Source organism: Onychomys torridus, chromosome 2 (assembly GCF_903995425.1).
Source record: "Onychomys torridus chromosome 2, mOncTor1.1, whole genome shotgun sequence".
NCBI lineage: Eukaryota > Metazoa > Chordata > Mammalia > Rodentia > Cricetidae > Onychomys > Onychomys torridus.
This window is the reverse complement of record NC_050444.1, coordinates 162,553,992-162,580,540: the sequence shown is the minus strand read 5'-3', so window position 1 is coordinate 162,580,540 and position 26,549 is coordinate 162,553,992. Positions and strand designations below refer to the sequence as shown.

General features: G+C 46.9%; 1 protein-coding gene across 12 annotated transcripts in view; it reads left to right on the top strand.

Moving 5' to 3' along the window:
- The window catches only part of Camta1 (calmodulin binding transcription activator 1), an 841,450-nt gene that overhangs the window by 799,792 nt on the left and 15,109 nt on the right, over positions 1-26,549 (top strand). For 7 of the 12 annotated variants that reach the window (XM_036177870.1, XM_036177878.1, XM_036177869.1 and 4 more), the window contains 10 exons: positions 13,244-13,395; positions 16,296-16,492; positions 16,856-16,934; positions 17,599-17,914; positions 18,284-18,807; positions 21,867-22,054; positions 22,506-22,752; positions 23,388-23,459; positions 24,714-24,734; positions 25,986-26,179. In XM_036177870.1, coding sequence (XP_036033763.1) covers positions 13,244-13,395; positions 16,296-16,492; positions 16,856-16,934; positions 17,599-17,914; positions 18,284-18,807; positions 21,867-22,054; positions 22,506-22,752; positions 23,388-23,459; positions 24,714-24,734; positions 25,986-26,179 — 1,990 coding nt within the window. The remainder of the gene's footprint in view (positions 1-13,243; positions 13,396-16,295; positions 16,493-16,855; positions 16,935-17,598; positions 17,915-18,283; positions 18,808-21,866; positions 22,055-22,505; positions 22,753-23,387; positions 23,460-24,713; positions 24,735-25,985; positions 26,180-26,549) is intronic. The other 5 variants (XM_036177875.1, XM_036177874.1, XM_036177880.1 and 2 more) reach the window with 1 other exon arrangement.

Here is a 26,549-nt window from a genome sequence, read left to right as displayed (position 1 = left end):
GAATATACCATGAGTGTCCAGCCTGTGGCCTATGAAGGCATCATAATCCTACTTAAAACATTACATTTTTTGCAGGGTTTTTTGTTGTTGTTGTTGTTGTTAGTTGATTGTGCAGTCCTGGTTAATTTGTCATTGGCCTAAGCCCTTTCTTCAGACAGTTGAGAAGTCAGATCACATTGGATTTTTTTGTGAACTTGAAACCCAGCACTGTTTTTATTATAAGAAACCTGGAATCTGAAATCATAGCACTTTATTCATTTTTTTTTTTTCAAGACAATGTTTCTCTGTGTGGTTTTGGTGCCTTGGTGCCTGTCCTGGATCTCACTCTGTAGACCAGGCTGGCCTCGAACTCACAGAGATCTGCCTGGCTCTGCCTCTTGAGTGCTGGGATCAAAAGGTGTGTGCCACCACCACCCAGCTCCATAGCATTCTTATTAGGACCTATGGAAGAAGTTTCTTTTAGATTTCATGCCTGTGTGCTTCTGTGTATTGTGTTTGTCTGTGTGTAGGTTTGTGCATGTGAGTGCACTGCCTACAGAGGCCAGAAGAGGGCACTGGATCCCAGGGAGCTAGAGCCACAAGCAGTTGTGGGCTGCCCAGTGTGGATGCTGGAAACCAAACCTGTGTCCTAAAAGAGCAGTAGCTCTCTTAACTGTGGAACCGTCCCCTCCAGTCCTCCTAGATATTAGGGAAAGTCATGCATCCAGGCAAGTGGCAGGTTGTGTGATCCTGAAATTGGCAGCTTCTGTTTTATCTGCTTTCCTAAGTGAGTGAAATCAAGGACTCCCTTTTAACTCCTTTGGAACACTTTGTGCTATTTTCTGTATAGCTGCTTGAGCTGAGCATTTTTCTTTCCTGATTCTTGACTTGGCCTCATCTCATTTGCCATTAGTCATATGTATTTTCATCAGCTACCTCAAACAGATGTAGCATCCAGGATTACTCCCAGCTAAGCAAGGGTAAGGAACAGACTGAATTGACTCTGGGGAAACTGACTGGGGCAGAGAGGGAAAACCAGGGAAGTGAGGAGGGAGGGAGGAGCCGTGTGTCAGGGGCTGGCGTCTGTGGCTGCCGGAGTTCATTATTGACCTTTTGTTCCATATTTGAACTGTTCCCCACACCTTTAGAACCATGCTCTGAATAGAATGGTTCAAGCAGTCCACTTTAGGGGCTTTTATGAAGACAACAGGGCAGGACTGCCCCACACTTGATTGAAGTCAAGCTTTGACCGCTAGTGAAGAACACCAGCTGATTTCTCTTTTCCAGTCAGGTCTCAGTACAGACCTGGCCTGGGGGCAAGCGCTGGGGACATGAAGTGCTAAGTTTCCTGCCTTTCCTGCCACACTTGCCACATGGAATGGGCACTGCTCAGATGTGGACTTGTCCTTGTTCTGATGCAGCAGATGGAGCCCAGGACCAAACAGTCCTCTTAAGGAAAGATTCTGAGGACCAAGCACTTCCTAAAACTACTTGTTCCCTTCACAGATAAAATGTTTCAAGATCTCTGTTGAATTAAAAAATGTTTATTCTTTTATCAGAAAGATTATAAAATATCCTCTTTAAATAATTTAGGTATTTAGACTTACCTGTAATATGTCTACTATTTTAAGTATTATGGCTGTTTTATATTTCAGTTTATTAATCTAGAAGGGAGTTTGTCTATATTTATCTCAGAGTTCATAGCATTGTGAAAAAATGTGGCTATTGAATGTTCAAATTTTGAGGTAGAAGTATGCCATTGTTTTAAAAAATAAAATCTTAGGCTGGGCGTGGTGGTGTACAACTTTAACCCCAGCGCTTGTGAGGCAGAAGTAGGGGATCTCTGTGAGTTCAAAGCCTGTCTGGTCTACCTAGGAGTTTCAGGCCAGCCACAGCTACATAGAGAGACCCTATCTCAAAAATAAACAAATAAAATGCTTTTGAATCATCTTGGACTTTAACATCCTCACAAGTTAGCAAATGAACAGAGTGTGTCTGTGCAGGTGATGTCCCCACAATCAGCCCGAGAGCCAAGCCTTGCCAACTACGGGCCTCTGACAACACATGGGAGAATGAGTCGGGAACCAGAAGGGGAATTCTTCCATCCAGTTTATAGAATGGGTGGTTTAGCAGATACTGGAAACCAGCAGGAACTTGGGACTAAGAGTTCCTGCTGGATGGACATCGTAACTGGAAGCCGAGCGTCCCTGTGGATGGACATCCTAACTGGAAGCCGAGCATCCCTGTGGATGGACATCCTAACTGGAAGCCGAGCATCCCTGTGGATGGACATCCTAACTGGAAGCTGAGCATCCATCCCTGTGGATGGACATACTAGCTAGAAGCCGAGCGTCCCTGTGGATGGACATCCTAGCTGGAAGCTGAGCGTCCCTGTGGATGGACATCCTAACTGGAAGCCAAGCATCCCTGTGGATGGACATCCTAACTGGAAGCTGAGTGTCCGTCCCTGTAGATGGACATCTTAACTGGAAGCCGAGCATCCCTGTGGATGGACATCCTAACTGGAAGCTGAGTGTCCGTCCCTGTAGATGGACATCCTAACTGGAAGCCAAGCATCCCTGTGGATGGACATCCTAACTGGAAGCCGAGCATCCCTGTGGATGGACATCCTAACTGGAAGCCAAGCATCCCTGTGGATGGACATCCTAGCTGGAAGCCGAGCGTCCCTGTGGATGGACATCCTAGCTGGAAGCCGAGCATCCCTGTGGATGGACATCCTAACTGGAAGCCGAATGTCCCTGTGGATGGACATCCTAACTGGAAGCCGAATGTCCCTGTTGATGGACATCCTAACTGGAAGCTGCCAGGTTTATCTGCCTGCTCTTCCCCAGGGGCACTAAAACATCCTTTCTTTTCCACTGAGTTTCCACTCTGCTTCCTATGGCCTCCTTCCCAATCTTGTGGAGCACTGTCTTTAAGGTAAAAGTGGCCTCAGTGGAAGTCCTACATGGTTTCATCTCAGTGAGGTGTTGTGTGTTTCGGAGGCCTGGTCTGGTATTTCTTTGGTAGGATAGATAAGTGACACCCTCCCAAGTGAAAGATGGAAAGTAGCAGGGGCACGTGTGGTGGCACATGCCTCTAACTCTCCAGCATTTGGAGGTGAAGGTAGAAGGTCAGGAGTTGACAGCCAGTCTTGGCTACGTAGTAAGTTTGAGTTACATGACACCCTGTCTCATTCAAAGCAAGTGGTAAACAAAGCAAGAAATTGCTTTTAGTGACTTCTTAGGAAAAAAATATGCACTGAGAGATATATGGCAAATGAATGACTTCACTCATCTGAAAGATAAGATGTGGGGCTGGGGATTTAGCTCTTTTTTTTCCTTTTTTTTTTTTTTTTTGGAGACAGGGTCTTTCTACATAGCCCTGACTGTCGTAGAACTCAACATGTAGACCAGACTGGCCTTGAACTCACAAGAGATTCACCCAATTCTGTCTCCCGAGTGCTGGGATTAAAGGTGTGCGCCACCACACTCAGCTTGGTGCACATTTCTGTTACATGCCCTGTATGCTGCAAGGCTGTGGCCGAGCTGGACATAACTGGAAGCTTTTGGGGACTCCCAAAGAATTTTAAATGGCTTTTGACACTTACAACCATGGCACGATCAACCTGCATTCACTCAGTTACCGTGTTCACTCCTGACAGTTCTGCCCGCTTCATGCTTTGTCCTTTTCAGTCCTTAGGCATTAGGGCTTTTGCTCTGTATTTCCTTCCTGTAAACCAGTTAGCTTTCCTGCCACCCATGTGTCTTCTGTCTGTCCCCCGAGTCAAAGGCTAGCACTCTGTCTTAACCTCCTCAGGCTTCAGTGTAATCTGCTTCCCCGTGTCTGATGTCTCCTTTCCTGTTTATCGTGTTTCTTTTTTATTCGCATACATTAATTGTCCAGAATGATGGGTTTCATTGTGTGTTGTATTTCAGTGCGCCGGGACTGTTGCCGCTGGTCTTTTGGGAAGTTAGCGTATGTAAAGGGGAGCTATGGAAGTGGGCACTGACCCTGTGATCCTCGGTCAGCGTCCTGCTCTCTTTGGTTCTTCCTGGCTGCTGTTTTGCTGCCTTGAATCCCTGGTGAATTGTGCTTTATTGACATGAAGGTCAGCTCCTGCAGTAGGTTGGGTTCTCTCCTGCCTAATGCTCATGCAGTGACGGCTGAGCTCCTTGGGCATCCCACAGAACCCTGGGGTCCTTGACGAGTAAGCTTGCTGTTCCTCGCACCGTGGGCTCTCAGAGTGGACAGCCGCAAGTAGGAGAGAACTGTGGAGCTGGCTTTCCTCTCACAGTTGGCCAGTTGTTTTGTTCAGCAGTCTCCCAAAAGAGTTTTGGGCATTCTTGAGATTCTCACTCAGAATTGTGTGGAACAAAGACAAGGAGGAGGCATTGGAGTCCCAAACGACTGCAAATGGATGAAGCACCCTGACCTCCCGATCTAGCGTTCCGGTCTGCAGAGTTGGAGGGTTTTTAAAAACTGGAGTATGGCAGTTTTTTCCTAAGGCTAAATTTAGCAGTTGCTTTGGAAAATCGGAGTGGTACAGCGTGTGCCTTATCTCAGACTGGCCCTTACCCTTCCCTCTGCACTCAGACGTCTTACACAGCTTGCCAGGGAGGAGCAGCTTAATGGACTCTAGTGGCCCCATTTATTCTGGGAAGGAATGAAGTGATTCCACTTTCCCCATCTTTCCAAGCTCCCTGAAACATTCAGGAGACTTCCTAAGCAGCAATTACAGTTCTTTACAGAAATAGTTCGAGCCATGCCTCCTCCTGCTTTGTCAGCTCCTGGTGCCGCTGAAGCCAAGGGCTGTAAATGGAATGAGAGACGGCTTCTCATTCCCTGTCCAAATAGCAACAGGAGGCACATGTGCACTTGAGACACAAATAACACGTTTTAAAATAGCAGATGGTATTTGATGACTGCCCCTTCATTCATTTACCTGCCAAGGCAGACTGTCTCCTACCTGCAACATGATTTGTAGTGGCTCAGTGCACGTGACGTGTCCCTGCATGTGCTGTGCATTAGCTGAGTTGCAGGCATCCATGCCCGAGCATGCTTCTGAGGTGGTTCTACAAAATACTTCCTTTGTTTCACATCATTGAAGTTTCATGTTTACATAGCAGCTTAACCTGATGGACCTGTTTAACACTTTGGTAACTGATTACAGGCTCTGCTTTCATGAAGGTATGCTCTGTGGCTGGTCATTTGCATAGCCCATTTCCCAAGTGAAAAGGGGGCATCTAGCAGTTAGGGGTCAGTGATATTTTTAGTGTGCAGCGCCAACGGCTGCAGAAAAGTGACATTGCTCTGCTGGGAAATTCCAGCTAGTGTCTGAGGACGTCAGATGGTCACAATTGCTGCCAGGCTTCATGGCCAGCACTATGTAGTGACATCATTTCTTTACCTGAGCTGCAAAAAAAAAAAAAAAAAAAAAAAAGCCAGGTAAACACAGCGTTTTAAATCATCCACCCTCCAATTCAGCTCCATTGCACTTTGACCATTTCAACCAAACCCTCCCCATTGAAGCAAACAAAAAGAGCTGCTGATTGGCGCATACATCCACTGTGGCAGTGAAATTTGCCGAGTCCTTGGCTAGTCGGTAAGTGACCTCATCAATAGCTTGGCTCCCAGGTGCTTAAATTAGAAAACAATAATCTTTGCCCTGAACACTTACCCACTCTGGTGCCAGATCCCCGCTTCCCGAAAGCCCACACACATCTTGCCAGTAGTGGGCTGACATGTGGGAAGACAAGCGTACATGTGTTGGCTGAGTTCTCTAGGACAGGACAACACCGGGAAGGGTGGCCAGGTGCAGTGGGAACAACACCTGGGACTCCAGCCTATGTTCAGGTCTCTGCCCTGATGCTTAAAGACAGCATGGCCTTGGGAAAGGAAGCTGTTTTCTGAGCCTCTGCTTTCTCCTCTGTAAGTCAAGAGTGGAGTCCTCTAGTCATTGGAAATGGAGCTTACACAGTGGTACCTAGCTTCTGCAGGTGTTCCACATAGCTGCTCAGTAGCTGCTGTTAATACACTGCCGAGAGTGATGGCTGGGTTTATGAAGAATCAGGTTCACAGGTGGACATGGGAAAAGGGCGATATTAACTACAGGCCAGAGGCATGGAAAGTTCCTGGTGTGTTCAGAGAAAACAAAACATAAATGTGACCTGGAATAGTTGCTAAAGAGCATGCCACAATACGATAGAGTTCAGTCTTATAAGTCCAAGGAGAAGGATTTAATTTTTATAAGCTTTTGGATTTATTTTGTGCATATGAGTGTTCTGCCTGCACGTATGTAAGAATATTAATTGCATGCAGTACTTGTGCTGACCAGAAGAGGATGCCATATCCTCTGGACCTAGAGTTACTGATGGTTATGAGCCATCACATTGCTGCTGAAAATCACATGTAGGTCCTCTGCCAGAGCAACAGATGCTCTCAACTGCTGAGCCATTTCTCATCCCCTTAATTTTTTAAAAACATTTTAGTTTAGGTGTATGGGTGCTCTGTCTACATGTATGCCTGTGCATCATTTGTGTGCCTGGTACCCAGTGAGGCCAGAAGCATTGTGAACCACCGTGGAGGTGCTGGAAATTGAAACCCAGGTCCTCTGGAAGAACAGCTAGTGCTCTTAATGGCTGAGCCATCTCTCTAGTCCCTTGCCCCAATATTTAAATTAGTTGATCTCATGTCAGAAACCATCCAGTACAGCCATGAAAATTACTAGGCTCTGAAACTTAAAATGGGCTGTACAAAATCAGGAGCAAGCAGGAGATGCAGCAGGCTCAGAGGTTTTGTTTTTTTTGTTTTTTTGTTTTTTGTTATTTTTCCCCCCACAGACAGCACCTCACTCATAGCAGATGCCCTGGGTGGCTCCTCTCTTCCAGCAGGAGATTCCATGTTTTCTGAACATAGAACATGCTGTAGGTGTCTGGTTTCTTGAATTTTTTTTTCAGGCCTTTGCTATGGCTTGGGAACTTTAAGGATTTAGGCATCTGTCAACTTGGAATGTTTTTAAATGAATCCCTTTGAGAATTAGAAATCCCTATCAGAGAGACAGAGATATCCCACTTGGCTGCATGGTACTTTGCATAATGGGAACGGCCGGGATCAGGTGAATCAAGCTCCAAGTGGCCATTCTTGTTTCTTGTTTTGTGCTTTTTGGGACAGTGTCTTACTGTGTAGACCTGGCTGGCCTGGAACTCATTACATAGACCAGGTCGGATTTGAACTCACAGATCTGCCTGCCTCTGCCTCTTGAGTACCAGGTTTAAAGATGTGCACCACCACAGGAGACTCCAACAGGCCATTCTGCATTCTTGGACAGTGATTGGTTGTGTCGCATTTTTCTTTCATTCTGATCTTTGTAACCGTCAGAGCCATGCACGATTGTGAGTGTAGTTTTCTTTATACTTTCATTTTCTGATATTGTTGGAAACTGTAAGAATTGGAGTCAGATTGGTCAGGCATGCTGCTGCACCTGCCCTGCATACCTGTGGGGTTCTCTCTGCCTCTTTCCCTGCTTCCCTCCTCTTGTAGTCTAACCTGTCTCTGGGGAGTATTTGCATCATGGCTGGTGTTGCCTTTCTGTCATGACATTGCTTCTTTTCATCTTTTGTGTGTGTTTCAGTGGCCCCAGGGGGTATGAATGGACATTGTAACGTTGCTCTCATCTATCAGTATGGACTCCAGTTTATTCTAACATCTGCACAGATGGATAACTGTAGAAGCATGCGTCTGTATACATACAAGTGTTGATTAGCTCTGACCACTGACAGAGCCTAGAAGAAATGCAGTGAGCTCACATAGCACCCACGTCTTGGTTCCTAAATACCATTCTCCAGTGAAAGGAATGGGGCTCCACACCTCACAGGGACTGTTGCTTCTGAGGCTGGGGCATGAAAAACAAAAGGCAAACCCAGAGCGTCTTGTGACAAGTCCCTGAAGTTAAGGAAGTATTCAAAAGAGAACAATGATGGTAACATGAGAGCAGAGCATGGGGTCTGGCCTGGAAGAGCTTGTGGCCAAAGCTGGGACACTTGGAACAAGAAGTCAATAATGCAGTGTTAGATTGTGACCTAGGGTAGAAAATAAGTACACACAAGGCAATATTGGTTGAAGCAACTGAATAAATAGAGACGGACAAGACTTCCCTCCTCACTGGAGAACTCCAGATGACATGTGACACCTCTTTCCAAGATGGGGAGTTCAGCACCCTTTACTTTGAACACAGACAAAGTTAGTTCCTTGCTTCCAAAGACCATGTGAGAAAAATCCCAACTTTACCAACAAGTCCAGCAGACCATGCCCAAACCAAACAGTCATATCAAGTCAAGTCACATCATTCATGCACATTTTGGATCCACTGATGTCATGGAGGGGCAGGAAGTCTGCTTCTGGTGCAGGCACCAGTCTGATCAGCAGATGAACCTAAAATGCAGAGTCATCTACAGAATGTCTAATTAGTGGTCTTCCAGTGATGGAAGTCAAGAGTAAGAGCTAGTAAAATCGAAAATCCAAGGAGCCTTAGAAACCGAATGCAGTGTATCCTGGGCTAAGTCCTGAAACAGAAAAGGCCCATTAGTGGGCAGTCAGATTCAGATCTCTGGTTAGTAGTAGGGCTGTAGCGATATTAGTTTCTTCATCTTAACAAAGGTGTTAAAGGAAATGTTAGTATTAGGGATAAACTGGACAAGGGCTTGTGGAGGCTTTGATCTTTGCCACATATATGTGAGTAAAATGCATTTAAGATTTATATATAGATATAGATATATCCGTAGCTTTGGCTTGGGGAAGATGCCAGCATGATGGTAGCTCACACTTAGAAGTCTCCTCACTTAGACCTCACATGTTGGTTTACTTAATCCAGACAAGATAGACGGTGGTGCACAGACTTTACAGATACAAGGAATGAGGTGTCAGGTGGGTCATACTGTAGCTGGGCCCAGCCGAGAGCTCCGATGTCTCCTGTGTCACTGCTGCCTGGTTGAAGAATGCCATCTCTACAGAAGGTGGTTTAGGTAAAAGATGGTGAGTCAGGAGCCAGGATTATTTACCTTGTGGCTGGGGTGCAGGTGTGCAGGTGTGCATGTGTGTGCCTGTTCTGTGGGCAGGAGCCTGATGATGGCTACAGTACCTTCCTTTCCTGAAGTCATGCAGGTAAATAGGCCAGTGTAGAGACTAACACCCAGGGGTACATTCCACCTTGAACTGAAACTGGTAAGAAACAATGGGATGTAGCTAGTGCTTGGCTGGGTGCAGAGTGCGGAGAGTGGGATGGGGGACAGGATCTTAATGTTTGCAAGTACTGACAGATCTGAGTTGTTGGCTCTGCACTTGGGGGAAAGTGTGGGTCCCAATTCTCGTCAACAGAACCGAGGCAGATGGGGCCAGGCAGGGTTTACCCAAGGCTGTGCTGGGAAGGAATCTGCTCCTGTCAGAGTCATCCAAGCACTGGGTGGAAGAGAGAGGGGTGTTCTTTCACAGTGGAAACATGCCAGGGCCTGAGCCAGGCTCCTTGAAATGTGGTCCCAACTAGCATCCTCGGCATCCCCTGAGAACTTGTTAGAAATGCAACCGCTGGGCCTCACCCAGACCTGTGGGGTCAGAAACTCTAGGAGTAGAGCCAAGCATTCTCTTCAGCCCCCTTAAAATGAGAACCTCTGGTGTCAGGAGTCCATATTCTATTGGGATAGTAAAATTTCGTGCCTCTTTGGTCCCTATGGTGTATTGGTTTCAAGACATCACAAAGATCCAAGAATGCTCAGGTCTCTTACATGAAGTGTTTGCATAGCGCCTATGTTCATCTTCCCATATATTTTATCATCTCATGGTTATCTACCATATCTAACAAGGTAAACGCTGTGTCAGTAATTGTGTCGTATTAGGGGATGACGAAAAGAAATCCGTACATGTTCAGTGTGAGTGGTTTGGTGGGTTGGGGTGTAGTGGCTCATAAACAAGGCAAGCGTCCTGTCGCTGTGTGCAGCCTGAGCATTTTGATGTTTGTCTTTTTTTCTCTAACAGGGTCTCACTCTGTAGGCCTGGCTGGCTTGGAACTTGCTGTGTAGACCAGGCTCGCCTCAAACTCACAGAGATCTGCATGACCCAGCCTCCTGAGAGTTCTAGGATTAAAGACATGCACCACCATGCTGAGCCCTTAGACATTTTAAATTTTGAAACAGTTTGCTGATAAGTTACCCAGATTGGCTTTGAATTCTAGATCCTCTTGCTTACCCTTTTAGGTAGCTGTGGTAATAGGCCAGCTGCCAGGCCTGGGCTTTCTGTTTTGTTTTATGTGTGTGGATGCAAGTGCTTCAGCATGGAAGCCAGAGGTTGACGTTGGGTATCATCCTCACTGATTCTCCACCTTTATTTCTCACTCAAACTAGGATCCTGATGGATTCAGCTAGACAAGATTGCCCCAGAGATCCCATCTCTGCCTCCTAGGGCTGAGATTACAGACAGGTTATCATATCTGCTCCAGTCTTACATGGTTACTGGAACTCTCAAGTTCACATCACATGCTTGCATGGCAAGTGTTTTATGGATGGAGTTATCCGTCTCCTCAGTCCCCTCTACCTTTGTTAAAGAATATTCCCATCTTTCAAATGAGCTCATGGATGCAGAGGACACAGCCACAGAGGCGGCTCTGTTCGAGACTGGCTGATGTATAAAGAAGAGGTGTTTATTTGCCTCACGGCTCAGGCTGGGTATCTGTGTGCAGTGCTCCTTGGAGAAGGTTATTAACATGGGTGCCCTCAGTGCATAGCATCAGGGCAGCCCTGTTCCTGGAGATCAAATGCAGTGTGGTAGCTGCAGTTTGTGTCCAGAGGGTCTGTCATGTCTGGGCCTGGTAGGAGGGATGAGCAGGTGACCATCCTTAGCACTGCACATTCCAGCTCTGCCCCACAGGGAACTGGTGGCTGTCTCAGGGTGGGTGTGACCAGGTCTCGAGGTAGTCAGTGCCTCTGTGACTTTTGTCTCCAGAGGGGTGTTCATCTTGGCTGCTGGGTTCACAGTGCCTGGGAAAATTGCAGGAAGATGAAGGAGCAGCTGGAGCTGTGGAGGTTTAGAATTAAGCCGCCACATCATTTCAGTGGGGTGAGCTAGCCTAGTGCAAGTCCAGGGGTGAATGGAGGTCAGGCTGAGCACTGCACTGCGGGAGGAAGCAGGAGCCTCTGCAGTGTCCCAAGAAGGATAGTGACCCAAGGGTGGAGTTCTGTCTTTATCTGGCTTCTGATAGTTCCTGGGAAGAGGGGTGGGATCTGCTCAAGGACCCTCTGGCCATTCCATCCCCTGCCTTCATCCTGAGGTTTTCCTGATGACACTTGGGGGAAATCCTCCAAGATAGCCATATCCACCTGTGTGTGTGAAATTGGAGCAGAGATGGAGGGTCTCACCTGAATGAGCACTGCTTGTTTCTGGAGACAGCATCAGGACTTGTAAAAAGGTTTTGGTTTAGTAAAGTAAAATGAATTTGATGGGCAAGTTGGTGTTTATAATTGCCAGGGAAGTCAGGGCATTTCAAACTTGTGCTTCTGTCTTTCTGTAATGTTTCCTTCCTGGGGCCTTTGAGAGGCCAGGGAGGGGTGTCATCCTTGTGTGTCCCTGTATGTAAAGTGAAGCAATGGTGTCTGCCTGAGTGTTGGTGATGAGCCAGGGCTTGAAGTGGTGCTGTCCTAGGTCTGTTGCCTTTGCCTTTCATTTCTTCTTGTATGTAAACTGCCCCACTCCCCAGTCTGGGAGTCACTGGTGGGGTAGCAGGGAATACTGTCCCACTCCCCAGTCTGGGAGTCACTGGTGGGGTAGCAGGGGCGCTGCCCTGCTCCCCAGTCAGGGAGTCGCTGGTGGGGTAGCAGGGGCACTGCCCCGCTCCCCAGTCAGGGAGTCGCTGGTGGGGTAGCAGGGGCACTGCCCCGCTCACTAGCAGGGAGTCGCTGGTGGGGTAGCAGGGGCACCAGCACATCTCCCCTTTCCAAGCTTGTCCTTTTCCTGTCACTCAGATGCTGTGTTCTGAACAGAGCTGTGCCTTTCACACTTTGGGGAGAAATGTGTCGTGACTGTCTTCAGCCAGGTCCTGAAGACCATAGTTCATCTTAAAAGTTGATGGCAAGCTCACTCATTTAGGACATAGTATGTTCTGATCATGAACATGTAGGAACTAATGTGATTCCCACAGGAACTCTCTTCCCACTGAAGAGCTGAGACTTGGAGGTATGGTTGGTGTGTCCTAGCTGTGCAGATAGCCGACAGCACAGCGGGTTCCAAGCAGCCCAGCTTGACAGCTTACCCCCCTTCTCTGTCATCTACCCCTTCCATGCTCCTTGTAGGTCTTGCCGCAGGGCCTTTGCATTTACTCCCTTATGCACACTTACCCCTTCATTCCTGGCTGGCGTATGTGGTTTTCCTCTTTATACTGGCCAGACTCCCAGGTTGCTTTTCCTAACGTGTCTAAATTCTGTGCCCACCCATTGCTCCTGGCCATATTTACTAGCTGCCTCATTTTTTCACATTCGGATTGGGCTCTGACAGAAAGAGACCCTTTTTGCCCCACCCCCACCCCTGCCACCCAACTGCTAAGCCCCTGGTACCATATTTAAGAAAATCTGTGGCACTAAACATAGGCTCTGATGAGTTTAAAGTGATTTGGGCTCTTCTTATTCCTGTGATGTATCCCAGTGCTTCCTGCGTGTGTGCTTGCGTGCACACAGGTGGGGGTGCAGATGTGCCGTCTGGTCCTCACTCAGCAGTATGGAATCAATGCTTTCTGAATTACAATCCCAGCTCTCACAGTGATGACCTGTTCCTTTTCCTGGGTTGGAGTAAAACATCTGAGGCTATTAAACTTGTGAGCACTTACCTTATAGATACCCATCCTGTCTCCTTTCTCACTAGCTTATATTGTACCATACCCACTTCCTGTGTCTGCCCTGGGTGGGGAGGGGGTGTCTGTCAGATCTCCTTGGGTTTCAGTGGGGAATTCCACAAAGAAATAGAGAAGCAAGAACCCAAAAGCAAGATTTTTGACACAAAAGGGATTTTTCTGGTCCTTCCCCTGGGGACTATGGGCTGCCATAAACATTACATTCTGGTGTGCAGAGATGCCTGTGTGTTGTGCTGGGGAAAATGGCCTGCTGTAGTCCCTCATTTGGCAGAGTTACTGACAGCCTTTTGGACTCCAGACTCACAGGCTGGCATAGGCCACAGATCAAATGTTTTCCGTCTAGAATGCAGCCTCACTCCTCCTGCTTTGCCCTAGATAACCAGTTCAGGATGTCCATCCTGGAGCGGCTGGAGCAGATGGAGAGGAGGATGGCCGAGATGACGGGCTCCCAGCAGCACAAGCAGGCAAGCAGCGGAGGTGGCAGTGGAGGCGGCAGTGGAAGTGGTGCCGGAGGGGGCCAGGCCCAGGTAGGCCCTGCCATTGGCAGTTTCTGTTTGCTTAGTGTTTGGTTCATGCACGAGGTACCTGGTTCCAGTGGCCTCCCTGCTGCTACTGATGTCAGAGATTGCAATAGAATGTCCAGGGACCTACTTCATGATACCTGCGCTCAGTTTGTGCAGTGTGAAAGATGCCTCGGTGCAGGGTTCTTGTTCACCACCTTGGTTTTTACCCTTCTTGGTTCTCAGATCTTACTGTGTTCCCCACCAATTAGAAGGAGCAGCCAGGGGTGATGCACATTTGCTGGAACTCCGAATTAAACCAGTCTTTCTATTTCGTATTTTGTGTATTATCCCTATCTGAGGAAATACAGAGCATAACTTAATTCAGCAATTCTTAAGCCTTTTCTAGCCCCCAGAAGGTGAACTCAGAAAACGGTACATGGAACATTGTTTAGTGAGAAATAGCATCACATTAGACCATGTTATCATTCTTCACGCATACATTTCCTTTGCTTTTTTAAAAAGTTTATTTTCTTTACTCTTATTAGTGTCTGTATACATGACATTCTTGTGAGGGTCAAGGACAACTTTGGGGACTCAGTTTTCTCCTCACTTGAACTCGGGCTGTCAGGCCTGATGGCAAGCACCTCTGTCTGCTGAGCCCTACTAGACTGTCTCCATACGCCACACAAAGGGTTTATCACATGGCCAGGTCAAGGAGGTGACCAAGTATTGCTTTCAAACTATTTATTGGTCCTGGTGCCTCTGTGCACATCCCATGTAGGAGCTTTGTCTTGAGGAAGTCTGAGAATAAACTATTTAAGACTCCTTGAGAATGAGAGTGAGGACTGGATACTTCCTGCCTTCACTACTGAGCCCTTTCCTGAAAGCCTCAGAGAGCCCCTTCTTGCTCTTCCATGTGAAGGATGGTTTCCTCTGCAGAAATTTCTTTCTCTCTCCTCCATACCTCTTTTTGTTTTTGAGATAGCCCTGGCTGGCTTGGAACTCACTATGTAGACCATGGTAGCCTTGAATTCATAGAGATTGGCCTCCTCCATCTCTTAAGTGCTGGGGTCAGAGCTGTGCATCATCACCATGCCCAGCAGAATTTCCTGTTTTAAAGTACATCTTGCTTGTTTGTTTGGAAACCTTGTAAATATGAAGCACTAGCAATGTTTTATTTTTATTTTATGTGCATGGGTGTTTTGCCTGTGTGTATGTATATGCACCGTGTGCATACAGTGCCTGAAGAGACCACATGAGGGCATCAGATCCCCTGTAGCTGGACTTAGAGATGGTTGTGAGCCATCATGTGGGTTCTGGTAATTGAACCCTGGTCCTCTACAAGAGCAGCAAGTGCTCTGAACTGCTGAGCCATCTCTCCAGCGCCAGTGTTTTTAATATTAATAGTAGATGGAAGCAAAGCATGGTATCTGTGCCACACTAATTTCAGATTTTCTCCTAACTTCTCCTGTTTTCAGAAATTGGTAGTAGAGACCACATGTGGTAAATTATTATTAAGGCTAGCCTAGAACTCAAGGGATCTTCCTGCCTCTGCCTCCCAAGTCCTGGGGTTAAAGGCCTGTGCCACTGCAAAGATAGCTTCTATTTTCACCTGATACTGCTAAGTTTTGTAAACCAAGTAATCCTTGTTGAGTTGATCTGAGGATAAAATAAGAAGTTCTCATGAAATCCTTTTCACACACTAACACTGTGTAAAGGGGTCAGTATATCACATTTCAAGTTCAGCCATGTCCCTCTTAGATCTGATCCAGTGTCAAGTACAGCTGCTGTGGAATATGCTGGTTGATTTGTCTCTCCAGTATATGATGGTAGCCGCTACATGATGACAGAGACAGGGCTGTTTGTGTTGTTTGTGTTTGATGGAAACCTTCTTTGACTATCCCATGCTTGATAATTTCCATGTTTCCATAAAGTTGTCTGTTGGTGTATCTAGAACAGCCTTGCTGCCGGGGTCAAGGTCAGTCTGCTGCCTCCTGGGATGGCCCAGCCATCTTCTCTGGGATGTTTTGACAACTCTGGTTGAGGATGACATTGCATCCATCAGCTGCCTTTTAATTTTTGGAAACATGTCTTCCATATTTAAAAATAAAGAGCAGTGAGGAACAATGTTATTTTTGTACTAATTGGATTACATGGAATTTATTGCCAAAAAAAAAAAAAAAAAAAAAAAGCTTTTCCAGTAACACCAGAGATGGGAATTAGGCTAGAAGTGCCACTTGGCTGAGAGTGTTGGACGTAAGAGTGCTGTTTGGGACTCAGGCTATGTGGTTACCAGCTCTGATTATAATCCCTCTTCCATGTGGCCAATGTCGGTGAACTGATCTCCTTGGACCCTTAGGATTAGTAACCCTATGTCTCATATCTCTCATGCTTTCCCAAGTACCCCTTTTCACTTTATAAAGACTTAAAAAAAAAATCGAGGGCTAGAGAGATGGCTCAGTGGTGAAGAGCACCGGGTGCTCTTGCCGAGGACCCAGTTTTGAATCTCAGCATCCACATGGCAGCTCCAGTCTGACCTCTCTGGACACCTGGCACACACATGGTACATGCAGGCAAAACACTTAAACATATAAAATTTCTTTTTAAAACATAAAGTAAAAAAAAAAAAATGGTTTTGGATAGCTTGAATATATACACACTTAAAAATAACATAAGGGGTGTGTGTGTGTGTGTGTGTGTGTGTGTGTGTGTGTGTGTGTGTGTACACACAACAAAGGGCAACTTACCATGTGGGTTCCAGGACCAAACTACCCCCAGCCATCTCACCAGCCCCTCTGTACTTCTTAACATTTTTTTGTTTTCACTGTTAACATGTTTTCTACTGACTGCTAATTGTCATCTGGGTCTCTGGTGTGGTGGAGGCCTGTGGCCTTTGTTGTGACATGTACTTCCTCATGACACAGTGTGCTTCTGGCGCCGGGGCCCTGGGGGGCTGCTTCGAGAGTCGTGTGGTTGTTGTCTGTGAGAAGATGATGAGCCGAGCCTGCTGGACCAGGTCCAAGCATCTGATCCATTCCAAGACTTTCCGTGGAATGACCCTCCTACACCTGGCCGCTGCCCAGGGCTATGCCACCCTGATCCAGACCCTCATCAAATGGCGGTAAGGCCAGGTGCAAAGGACTTGGCCGCCTTCCCTTCTCAGTTTCCTGAGCTTTCCCACTAGTGCAAAGGAATCCAGTCATTCAGTGCATGTCACAGCTCGTCAGCCAGGGCTTTTTCCCAAGAGATCAGTGCGGTCTTGTGCCCTAGACTACTGAGTGCAATAGGATATATTAGACTTTCTGTTTCTTTTGGGCATCTGTCAAATGGAGTCCAAACTACCCTTGGAAGTCCAGAATCCTATTTCTTCACACTTGGAAAGCTAGGTCCCCAGTTTGGTTTCATTTTCACAGGTTTTAGGTCATCCTGGGGTTTCCTTTTCTCATGGATTAACATGTGGTAACCTCTGTGCTATCCTCAACAGCACAAAGCATGCAGACAGCATTGATTTGGAACTGGAGGTTGACCCCCTGAATGTGGACCACTTCTCCTGCACTCCTCTGGTAAGGAAGAGGCTTGTTAGCTAGGCAGTGGTGGCACACGCCTTTAATTCCCAGCATTGGGAGGCAGAGGCAGGTGGATCTCTGAGTGTGAGGCCAGTCTGATCTATAGAGTGAGTTCCAGGAAGTGAGTTCCAAGGCTACTCAGAAACCCTGTCTCAGGGATAGGTGGATTGGCGGGGAGGCTTGTTTAGTCCCTTAACCATCTCTAGACTGGCACAGGGACTCTGGACCCCAGTGGGATCTGAGAGTGTCACTTAAAAGATGAGATGCAAAACAGAGTATGATGATGATGCAGGCCTCTAACATCAGCTTTTGGGTAGGAAGCAGGGGGTTCAGAAGTTCAAGATCATCCCTGGCTACACAGTGAATTATGGCCAGCCTGGGCTGTATGAGACCCTTTCTGGAAAAAGGAAAAAAGGATACAAAGATAAATTCTAAACTGATTTAGCAAAGTGAATTTATAAACTCTGGGGACACTCAGAGATGCACACTGTTACTTCTCTGGAATCAGGCATTTGTTAGAGATGATTGTAATAGCATTGATTATCCAGGGGTCCCACTGAGATTGCCAGTAAGACTAGTGTATCTTTTGCCGGCAACAGCAAAAGTGAAGTCTGTTTCCAACCTCCTGTTGCGTTCTTTGTTCTGTCTTCCTGGCTTTCAGATGTGGGCCTGTGCCCTAGGGCACTTGGAAGCAGCAGTGGTGCTGTACAAATGGGACCGCCGTGCCATCTCCATCCCAGACTCTCTGGGAAGGCTGCCTTTGGGAATTGCCAGGTCGAGGGGCCATGTGAAATTAGCAGAATGTCTGGAGCACCTGCAAAGAGACGAGCAGGCCCAGCTGGGACAGACCCCCAGGATCCACTGTGCTCCAAGCGAAGAGCCAAGCACAGACAGCTGGGTGGCCCAGTGGCACAGGGAGGCCATGAGCTCTCCAGAAATACCCAAAGGAGTCACTGTCATTGCAAGCACCAATCCAGGTACAAATTCACAAGGTTCTATCTTGGAACTTGCTGGCTTCCCCATTGGCTTTCTGCAGCTTCCCTTAAAGAGTCCATAGGGTACCCATATACGGGTTGGTGGCAAGGGGGCGGGTTACATAATGTTTCTGATTTTCCTTTAATAATCTCTAGCACCCCTCCCAGTATGGAAAGTCTATTTGTACAGGAAACACACCCCTTTGGATGAGGATTATCTAGTACAGTCAGCACTGCTGGGGAGTATTGACAGCTCAGGAACGTCTTGTGCTCCAGCTTCGCACTTCTTATCTCTCAGGCATAAAGTGTTGGTTCTTTAGGGTTCCTGCTTTCGTTGCCTGTCCTGACTGTCCTTTCTACTGTACTTTTCAGATCTGAGAAGACCTCGGTCTGAACCCTCTAATTACTACAGCAGTGAGAGCCACAAAGATTATCCGGCTCCCAAAAAGCATAAATTGAACCCTGAGTCCTTCCAGGCAAGGCAGGAGAAACTGCTTTGCACTGCACTGAGTCTGGAGCAGCCAAATATCAGGAAGCAGAGCCCTAGTTCTAAGCAGTCTTCCCCCGAAACAATCAGCCCCAGTGAAGGAGTGAGGGACTACAGCCGGGAAGCCTCCCCTCCCACTCCAGAGTCTGCAGCATTCCAAGCCTCTGCACCTCAGCCTGTAGTAAAGTGGAGTTCCAAAGATCTTTACATTGGTGTGTCTACAGTGCAGGTGACTGGAAATCCGAAGGGGACCAGTGTAGTAAAGGACGCGGCACCCTCACAGGTGCGTCCGAGGGAACCAATGAGTGTCCTGATGATGGCTAACCGAGAGGTGGTGAATACAGAGATGGGGGCCTACCGGGATAGTACAGAGAGCGAGGAATGCCCCCAGCCCATGGATGATATTCAGGTAAGACCGATCAGGTAAGCCTGCAGAAGCTGGAACCTCACTGTGACTGTGAACATTATGGTTCACTTCTGAAAGTCATGTAATTTTTACACACCCAGACCCCCTGGCTCCCCCCACCTCCCATCCCCCGCCCAGGAAGGGTTTGCAATCTCATCTTGCTCAGGGAAATATTGAGTACCTGCTTCCTTCGGACCGCATTTTCCTTCTGTGACTCGCAGCATGAATAAGGCCTGACCACAGGCTTCCCTCTTGGTAGCAGCCTTTCAGAACTCAACTTCTGACCCTCTAAGAAGTCTCTGACAGCTTCACTGTTTTCAGTACTGGTTGTATAGTCAAGGCCCTAAAAATAGCCAGCCAGAAAGCCTGCAGACAGGATTTTGCTTATCAGAGTGACTGACTACCATGGCCGTCACCTAGCCATTGTGAAGGACATCTGTGGCTGGAGGCTCACATGGCATGTAGTGAAATACCTCTGGGACTAATAGCTAGCTGGATGCCCGTGTAGTGAATGTAGGAAGCACTAAACTTGTAGACTAAATGAGGTACCAGGCAATTAAGACAAAGTTCATCAATTCAGAATTGGAGGCAGCAAAAGGGGCAACCAGAAAGCATGGGATGGACCACCTCTGATTTCCAGATTCTTGTTGATGCAACCCAAAACAAAAGGAAAACTCAAGGGCACCCATGCCTAGGAGTGGTGCAGGAGTGGGAAGCTGTCTCTCTGCCAGCAGATGCAGGAACTTAATGGCTGAGTCACTCTTGAGCATTGCACCCTGGGGGAGCCTCAATCTCTCTGGTATTCTGTGAAGGAGGAGAAGCGTGCATGCTTTATTACCAGTATACCTCGTGCTCCTAGTGGATGGGAAACCCCACCACTGATTTACCAACAACCATGTAGCCAGGAGGATGCCTGCCAGGTTAAATCAAATAATGTTGTTTTAGCTTCCTACATGTTAGGCGAACACTCAACTCTGAGCACAGTCTCAGCCCCCTTTTAAAGTTTTATCTCCAGATGGTCTCTTAAGTTCCCCAGGCTGACGTCAAACTTATGATCTTCCCATTTCTGCCTCCCAGGTAGTTGGGGTTACATGTGGGTCCCCAAATGCCCAGCCTAAGTTAAATAATGTTGTAGACAAAAGGCTGATGAATTTTTCTGTAAAGAGCCAAATGAATATTTTTAAGCTTTGTGGCTCATACAGAAACGGGTGTAACTGTTGGGTCTGCCGTAAGAGGACAGAAGTAGCTGTGGACAAAGTGAAAGGGACGCATTGCAGCTGCAGTCGGAAAGCCCTCATTACACAAACAGGCTCTGTTCTGCCTGCTGTAGTTTGCCCAGACCTTGGTGCGGACAATTCCTGATGGAACCTGTATTAATGACTTTTCTGTTTGCCCTGATTAAACCAGCTGAAGGAAAGAAGGGAGGGTTTCATTCTGGTTCGGTTTGAAGGTGTAATCCATGGTGGTGAAGGAGGCTTGGCAGCAGGAGGGAGGCACAGTCAGGAAGCTGAGCTGGTTGCTGGTGCTTCTCGATTTCTGCTTATTCAGCTTGTGATCTCAGCCCTGTGGGATGATGCCACCCGTTCAGGGTGGACCTTCTTCCCTCTGTTAAACCTTTCTGGAGACACTGTCATAGACAGTTGCTCATCCATGTAAATTTGAAAAATTACATTAAACATTTAAATAGCATTTATTTTTTGAGTTCTGATTTTCAGATTGTAAAATTCCCTTTAGCCAACTTTCGGTAGCTGTCAGCTGGTCAGAAAGGCCTTAGGTCAGTCTCATTTCCTCCTCAGCTCCTGGTGTCCCACTGAACCACCCACATCTGATTTCAGTCCTAGAATTTTGCTCTTCTGGAAACTTCATCAAACTAGGATGTAGTCTTCTGTGTCTTGCTGTTGCCGTGACCAAAATACCTGACATGGGACTAAATAAAGAGTTTGTGGTCGTGGGAGGGTGTGGCAGGGGCCTGCTGAGCACACTCGAGAACCAGAAGTGGAGCTAGGCCTTCCCAGGCCTGTGGTTAACAGTGTGTATCTTAGATTCTTCTCCCAATGCTGTGATAAAGTACTCTACAAAATCAACTTAAGGGAGAAACATTTTGTTTTAGTTCAAGACACAGTCCATCATGCTAGGAGATGAGGGCAGCAGGAGCCTGGAGCAGCAGTCACCTCACATCTGCAGTTAAGGCTCAGGGCAGCAAATGCCTGAGCACTCACCGTCACCTACTCCACACTGCACAAGCTGGGGCTCTGTGTGCAAAGCGGGACCCCATAGCACAGTAATCTTCTGAGGTGCCTTCATGGTAGGAGATAAGCCTTTCCACCCTGTGGACTTCCTTTCAGAACACTCATTCACTGAGGCCAGAGTAGCTGGTGAAAACCTAAACTGTTGCATTTTAACTGTCATTTTTAAGAGGTGTGCAAATAATTTTGAAAAGATGAGACCATATCTACAATCTAAGTATAGATCTTGCAGAGAACCTTAGTTTGGTTTCCTGTACCCATACTGGGTGGCTCACAACTCCAGCTCCAGGGGATCTAACACCCACCCTCATCTGGGGTGCAGGCACCTGCTCTGCATAGACACACAGTTAAACATCAAAATAAGTATGTAGGGCTGACAAAAAGGCACAGCAGGTAAAGGTGTTTGCCCTTAAGCATGATGACCTGAGTGTAGTCTCCAGAACCACTTGGTAAAAGGCACATGCAGGTGCATAAATGATATATTTTTTAATTAAGATGAGGATTTACCTGGAACTCCCCAGGTATGAGGTCCCTAACTGGTTAATGCTGCTTAGAGTAGACAGTGGGCCCAAGACAGAAGTTCTCGAAGATGTGACTAAGGTGTGAGGCCAAGCTATGATTAGGAGATAATCAGGTCTCAGAGTGAGTCACATACTGACTTAAAATGTTATTTGAGTGCATTGGATTGAAGTGTAAACTGGCTGTCTTCCCCCCACTTCCCTGCTCCGCCTCCATTTTCCTTTACAAGATAAGGGGGCAGTAAAACGGGTGTGGAGGTTTCTTTCTAAGCTCAGTGTCTGTGGCCTCTGGTTGCAGGTGAACATGATGACCTTGGCGGAGCACATTATTGAGGCCACACCAGACCGAATCAAGCAGGAGAACTTTGTGCCCATGGAGTCCTCAGCCCTGGAAAGAACAGATCCCGCTACCATTAGCAGTACAATGAGCTGGCTGGCCAGTTACCTAGCTGATGCCGACCGTCTGCCCAGTGCTGCCCACATCAGGTTAGGAAAATTTGGGGTCAGGGATTCTCTGCCCAGGATAAAGTCCTGGATTTAACTGGAGGCCAAGTGTAAAGAATAGCTTTCCCAAGGAGGGCCTTTAAGCACTTCCAAACTCTGGCTCTGCCTTCTCTCCTGTCCCTTCCTCCCCACATCAGTGTTAGTAAAATGCCAGGCTAGGATGTGCCCGACTTCAGGTGAAGTCTCCTAGAGGCAGGCTAGTGTCCTTATTGGCCTTGATATTTAGCACAGTGCTAAACTGATAATAGGTGTTCAGTATGAATTTAAGTGAGGTGCAGCCAAAGTTTAAGTGTGTTAAGCAACCCACAAACAGACTGAAGCTTCTCACCTGCCCCGGGTGGCTTCGGGTGGATCCTGTCTTGTCTCCTCAATTCCTGGGTAATGGATGGTGCAAGTAGCTGTTAACCATCTTGTCTTTTTCTTTCTGTTTCAGGAGTGCATACGCTGAGCCCCTAACTCCTTCTTCTAATGCCAGCTTAAGCCCCGCAGGCTCCCCTGTCAGTGAAGTGGCTTCTGAGAAACCCAGCCTTCCCTCGGCTGCAGACTGGTCAGAATTCCTGAGCGCATCAACCAGTGAGAAGGTAGAGAATGAGCTTGCTCAGCTCACGCTGTCCGACCATGAGCAGAGAGAACTCTATGAAGCTGCCAGGCTTGTCCAGACAGCCTTCCGGAAATACAAGGTAAAATGGGGGTGTCTCCATCCCAGTCCCTTTTCCTTGTGGTTTGTGGTTTGATAAAATGTTTATTGGAAGACTTTATGTTAGTTGTATTATTATCATAATAACTTTCAGGAGTTTTAGTCAAATAAAACCAGCAGGATGGCTGTCATTATCTTATTGTTGATAAGTTGACACCTCAGCCACAAGGGATCTGTGAACTAAGTAAATCATAGATCAGACCCTGAGGACATAGATCAGAGACTGTGATTTTTATCAGGGGTTTGGGAGATGGGAATCCGTCACCTTAGGCACATCCCTAAAGGAATCTTGACCACCCTGCCTGCAGGTGTTAAAAAAGTAAAGTATTATTTAGGAAAGACTGCCAAGAGCCTATAAGATGAGTGGTGCAATGCCTAATTTGTTTAAAAAAAAAAAAAAAAAAAAAAAAAAGCTTTTAAATGCATGTTTTTAGGCCTCCTAACATCCAAATATTGTTTGATTTTTAAAAGCAAAAATAGTTGGAGATTTGTTCTATAAATTCATTTTTCCTAATTCCTAGTGATCACTGTCATTGTGGTTTAGTAAACCTTGGATTTTATTTCTTGGAAAGGAGCATTTACATGAGTAAAGGACCTCCTCCTCACTTTACCTTTCAGGGCAGACCCTTGCGGGAACAGCAGGAAGTGGCCGCTGCCGTCATTCAACGCTGTTACAGGAAGTACAAACAGGTAAACCTCAGCTGTGTGTCATAGGAGGAAAGGGCGCCTGTCCAAGCAGCCCGGGCCTTGGAGGATGGTGCTGTGCATTTTGGCTAAAAAGCACCACATCCAACTTTGCCAACATGATAGCAAAGGCCTGACCTGAATGGCCTTGAGTAAGAACCAGAGGAAGAGAAAACAGCAGTCTGCCACCAAGCTTTAGTTAGCAGAGGCATGAAGAACAGCCAGGCTTCTCACACAGAGATCATGCTGCCAGTACAGCTTGTGGGGTAGCTGAACTACATCAAGGGGCAGTGTCTGCCTGTCTTCCGGGAGCACAATCGCCTCATAGCTACTCCAAGCAAACAATTTTATTTCTATTCACAGAGGAAGAAGCAACCTTGCAGAAATTAAGCAAATGTTAGAGTTTATAGATAGCAAGGTGGTTATAAAATACTGAAACTTTTCTTACTGAGTTTAGACTAGATCCCATGTTAAAATTGCTTGTGTTTCTGGGAACAGTAGCACAAACCTCCAGTCCCAGCACTCGGAGACTGAGATGGGAGTCAAGGCCAGCCTGGACTCACTGTTACACACTCACACATACTAATCCATGCACGGGCGTGTGCACACAGGCTGTTCTGTAGAAGATTTTAGAGCACTTTACTTTATTGGGCTTTGGGTAAGCTTTACATTCTACATAGAGGGATTGAGTACTAAGATGTGTAATAGTTGCAGAGAAATGTGGGGTCCCATGCTCTCCTTCAGACCTGAGGTTTTGGTTTCTGCTGTGACTTGTCGTTTTTGCTCGTTGTTTCTCAAGTGTCTCCTTTAAACTTCATCAATGGGCAGGGAAGCAAGGGCTCCAACTCTGGCCAGCTGAATCCGAGATCCCAGACACTGAAGGTTTATTGTGCAAACACTGACCCCACAGTCCACGTGTCTATGATTGGTGAACAGGCTTCATATTAGCACTAGATTATATTATACACAGAATCATGGTTTCAGGTCTGTGATGACAACAGGTACTTATTAAAAAGAAGAAGAAAAGAAAGAAAAACCCCTGCTGAGTAAATGTTGTCTACGCCTAGGAAGATGGAAGGCATTATTTTTGGAAATGGTGACAACCAGCTGTAAGACTGATATTTTGGAAGGTGCAGGGACATAGCCAGGCTGCCTTTTTGTTGGTTTTGGTTGGGAGTTGTACTGATTTGGGGTTTTTAAATTTGTTTTCTATGTTCAGTAATCTAACGTTAATCTTGTATTTTCTGTTTCTCCCCTAAGCTGACATGGATAGCCTTGAAGGTAATGATACACCAAGTCCCCTCACAAACCATTCCATCAGAGTCACACTCACCACACCCATCGCCAGCTGCAAGGAGGGTCATTCAGTCACCAGACACATACTCCTTTGCTAGGCCACCCAGCCACACCACATCTATCCTTGGGGACCTGTGGTTTTTGTAGTGGACTGAGCCTGGGCATTAATAATATAGGTGAACATTTTTATGGCCAGGTCAATCCACCAAGCCAGTGACTTCGAACCTAGTGAATATTAAGCCAATATCTTTTTTCTGTGGTGGGTTTCATGGTGGCCCCAGAAACCAGAACATGCACTGTGTTCATTACATGCACTGTAATGAGGAGACTTACAGGAGCATCATAGGACGCAGCGCTCTTACCTGAAAGGACTTTGAATGGATGGAAATGAATCTAAAGCCATCGAGGAGAGATCAGAGAGATTGGCTTTTTGAACATTCTGAGAAGTCAGTTTCCTTCCCTCATGTATGTCATAGCTAGGGATGCTGTTAGGCATGGAGTTTGGGATTCTGAGTAGTTTGTCCCCTTACAATAGCCATGTGCCTTCTTCACCATGTTAGAAATGTCTTCATAGCATGGTGGTGAGCTTTGTGTGCTTAGGGTCTTGAGACTGATTCAGAACCAAGCCTGGCTCCTGTGCCACCTTCTCTCAGCTCTGTAGCTGTGGAGCATGTTGGGTTGAAGGTCTCTGATACTCTCTGGCAGCCTTCCAGGGTCCACTGCATGGCCACTGTGTGGGTCTGACGAGTATTAATCTTTTGCAGAGTGCAGTGGCTTAGAGGTGTCAGCGTCTCATGATAAGCCTGGTGTTGGGACTTCGTAACTCCATTAGAAATGTATGTCGTGGAGCAGCTCAGTTAGAGATGCTGACTGCCAGGTGGCTCTGTATGTGTAGTGTTAGGCATAGTAAGGGTTAAAGTGTTTCCAAATTGGATAGTAAATTCTTGGCTTAAACTTACATTTTAGTGTTTTTGGACTCAAATGTCTTAAGTGTACTAGAAATTGTCACTAGAGGCAAAATATATTTCTGTCTGAGGATAGAAGTGCCATGTTGCCTGCAGGCTGTCCCGAAAGTGATTCTTTCCATTCTGGAATACTAGATAAAAGATTGCTGCTGGAGTCTTGTGGTCGGCCCCATCAAAAATGAGGGTAGGAAGGAAGGACTCTTACTTCCTGAGCTCAGAGGACTTACAGCTCCCATTGCTAATTGTCCTGTCTCTTCTGTGTCCCTTGCAGTATGCACTTTACAAAAAGATGACCCAGGCAGCCATCCTCATCCAGAGCAAATTCCGAAGTTACTATGAGCAGAAACGGTTTCAGCAGAGCCGGCGAGCTGCAGTGCTGATCCAGAACTTCTACCGGAGTTATAAAAAGTGCGGCAGGAGACGGCCAGCCCGCAGGACGGCAGTCATCGTGCAGCAAAAGCTCAGGTGGGGGCTGGAGAGATGGCTCAGAGGTTAAGAGCACCAACTGCTCTTCCAAAGGTCCTGAGTTCAATTCCCAGCAACCACATGGTAACTCACAACCATCTGCAACGAGATCTGGTGCCTTCTTCTAACCTGTAGTCATACAGGCTATATACAAAATAAATAAATAAATCTTTAAAAAAAAAAAAAAAAGCTCAGGTGGGTGGCAAGCCTGCGGGCCTAGAGGAGACCTGCCTGGCATAGTGCAGCGCCTGAGGCATGGCAGCAGCCTGGTCTCCAGCTACTCCAGGTCTTGTGGCTTTGTCTGGCAATACCTGTGTTGTTGGTCTCTGCAGTCCTTTCTATCACTGCCACACGTTGTTACTTGAACGTC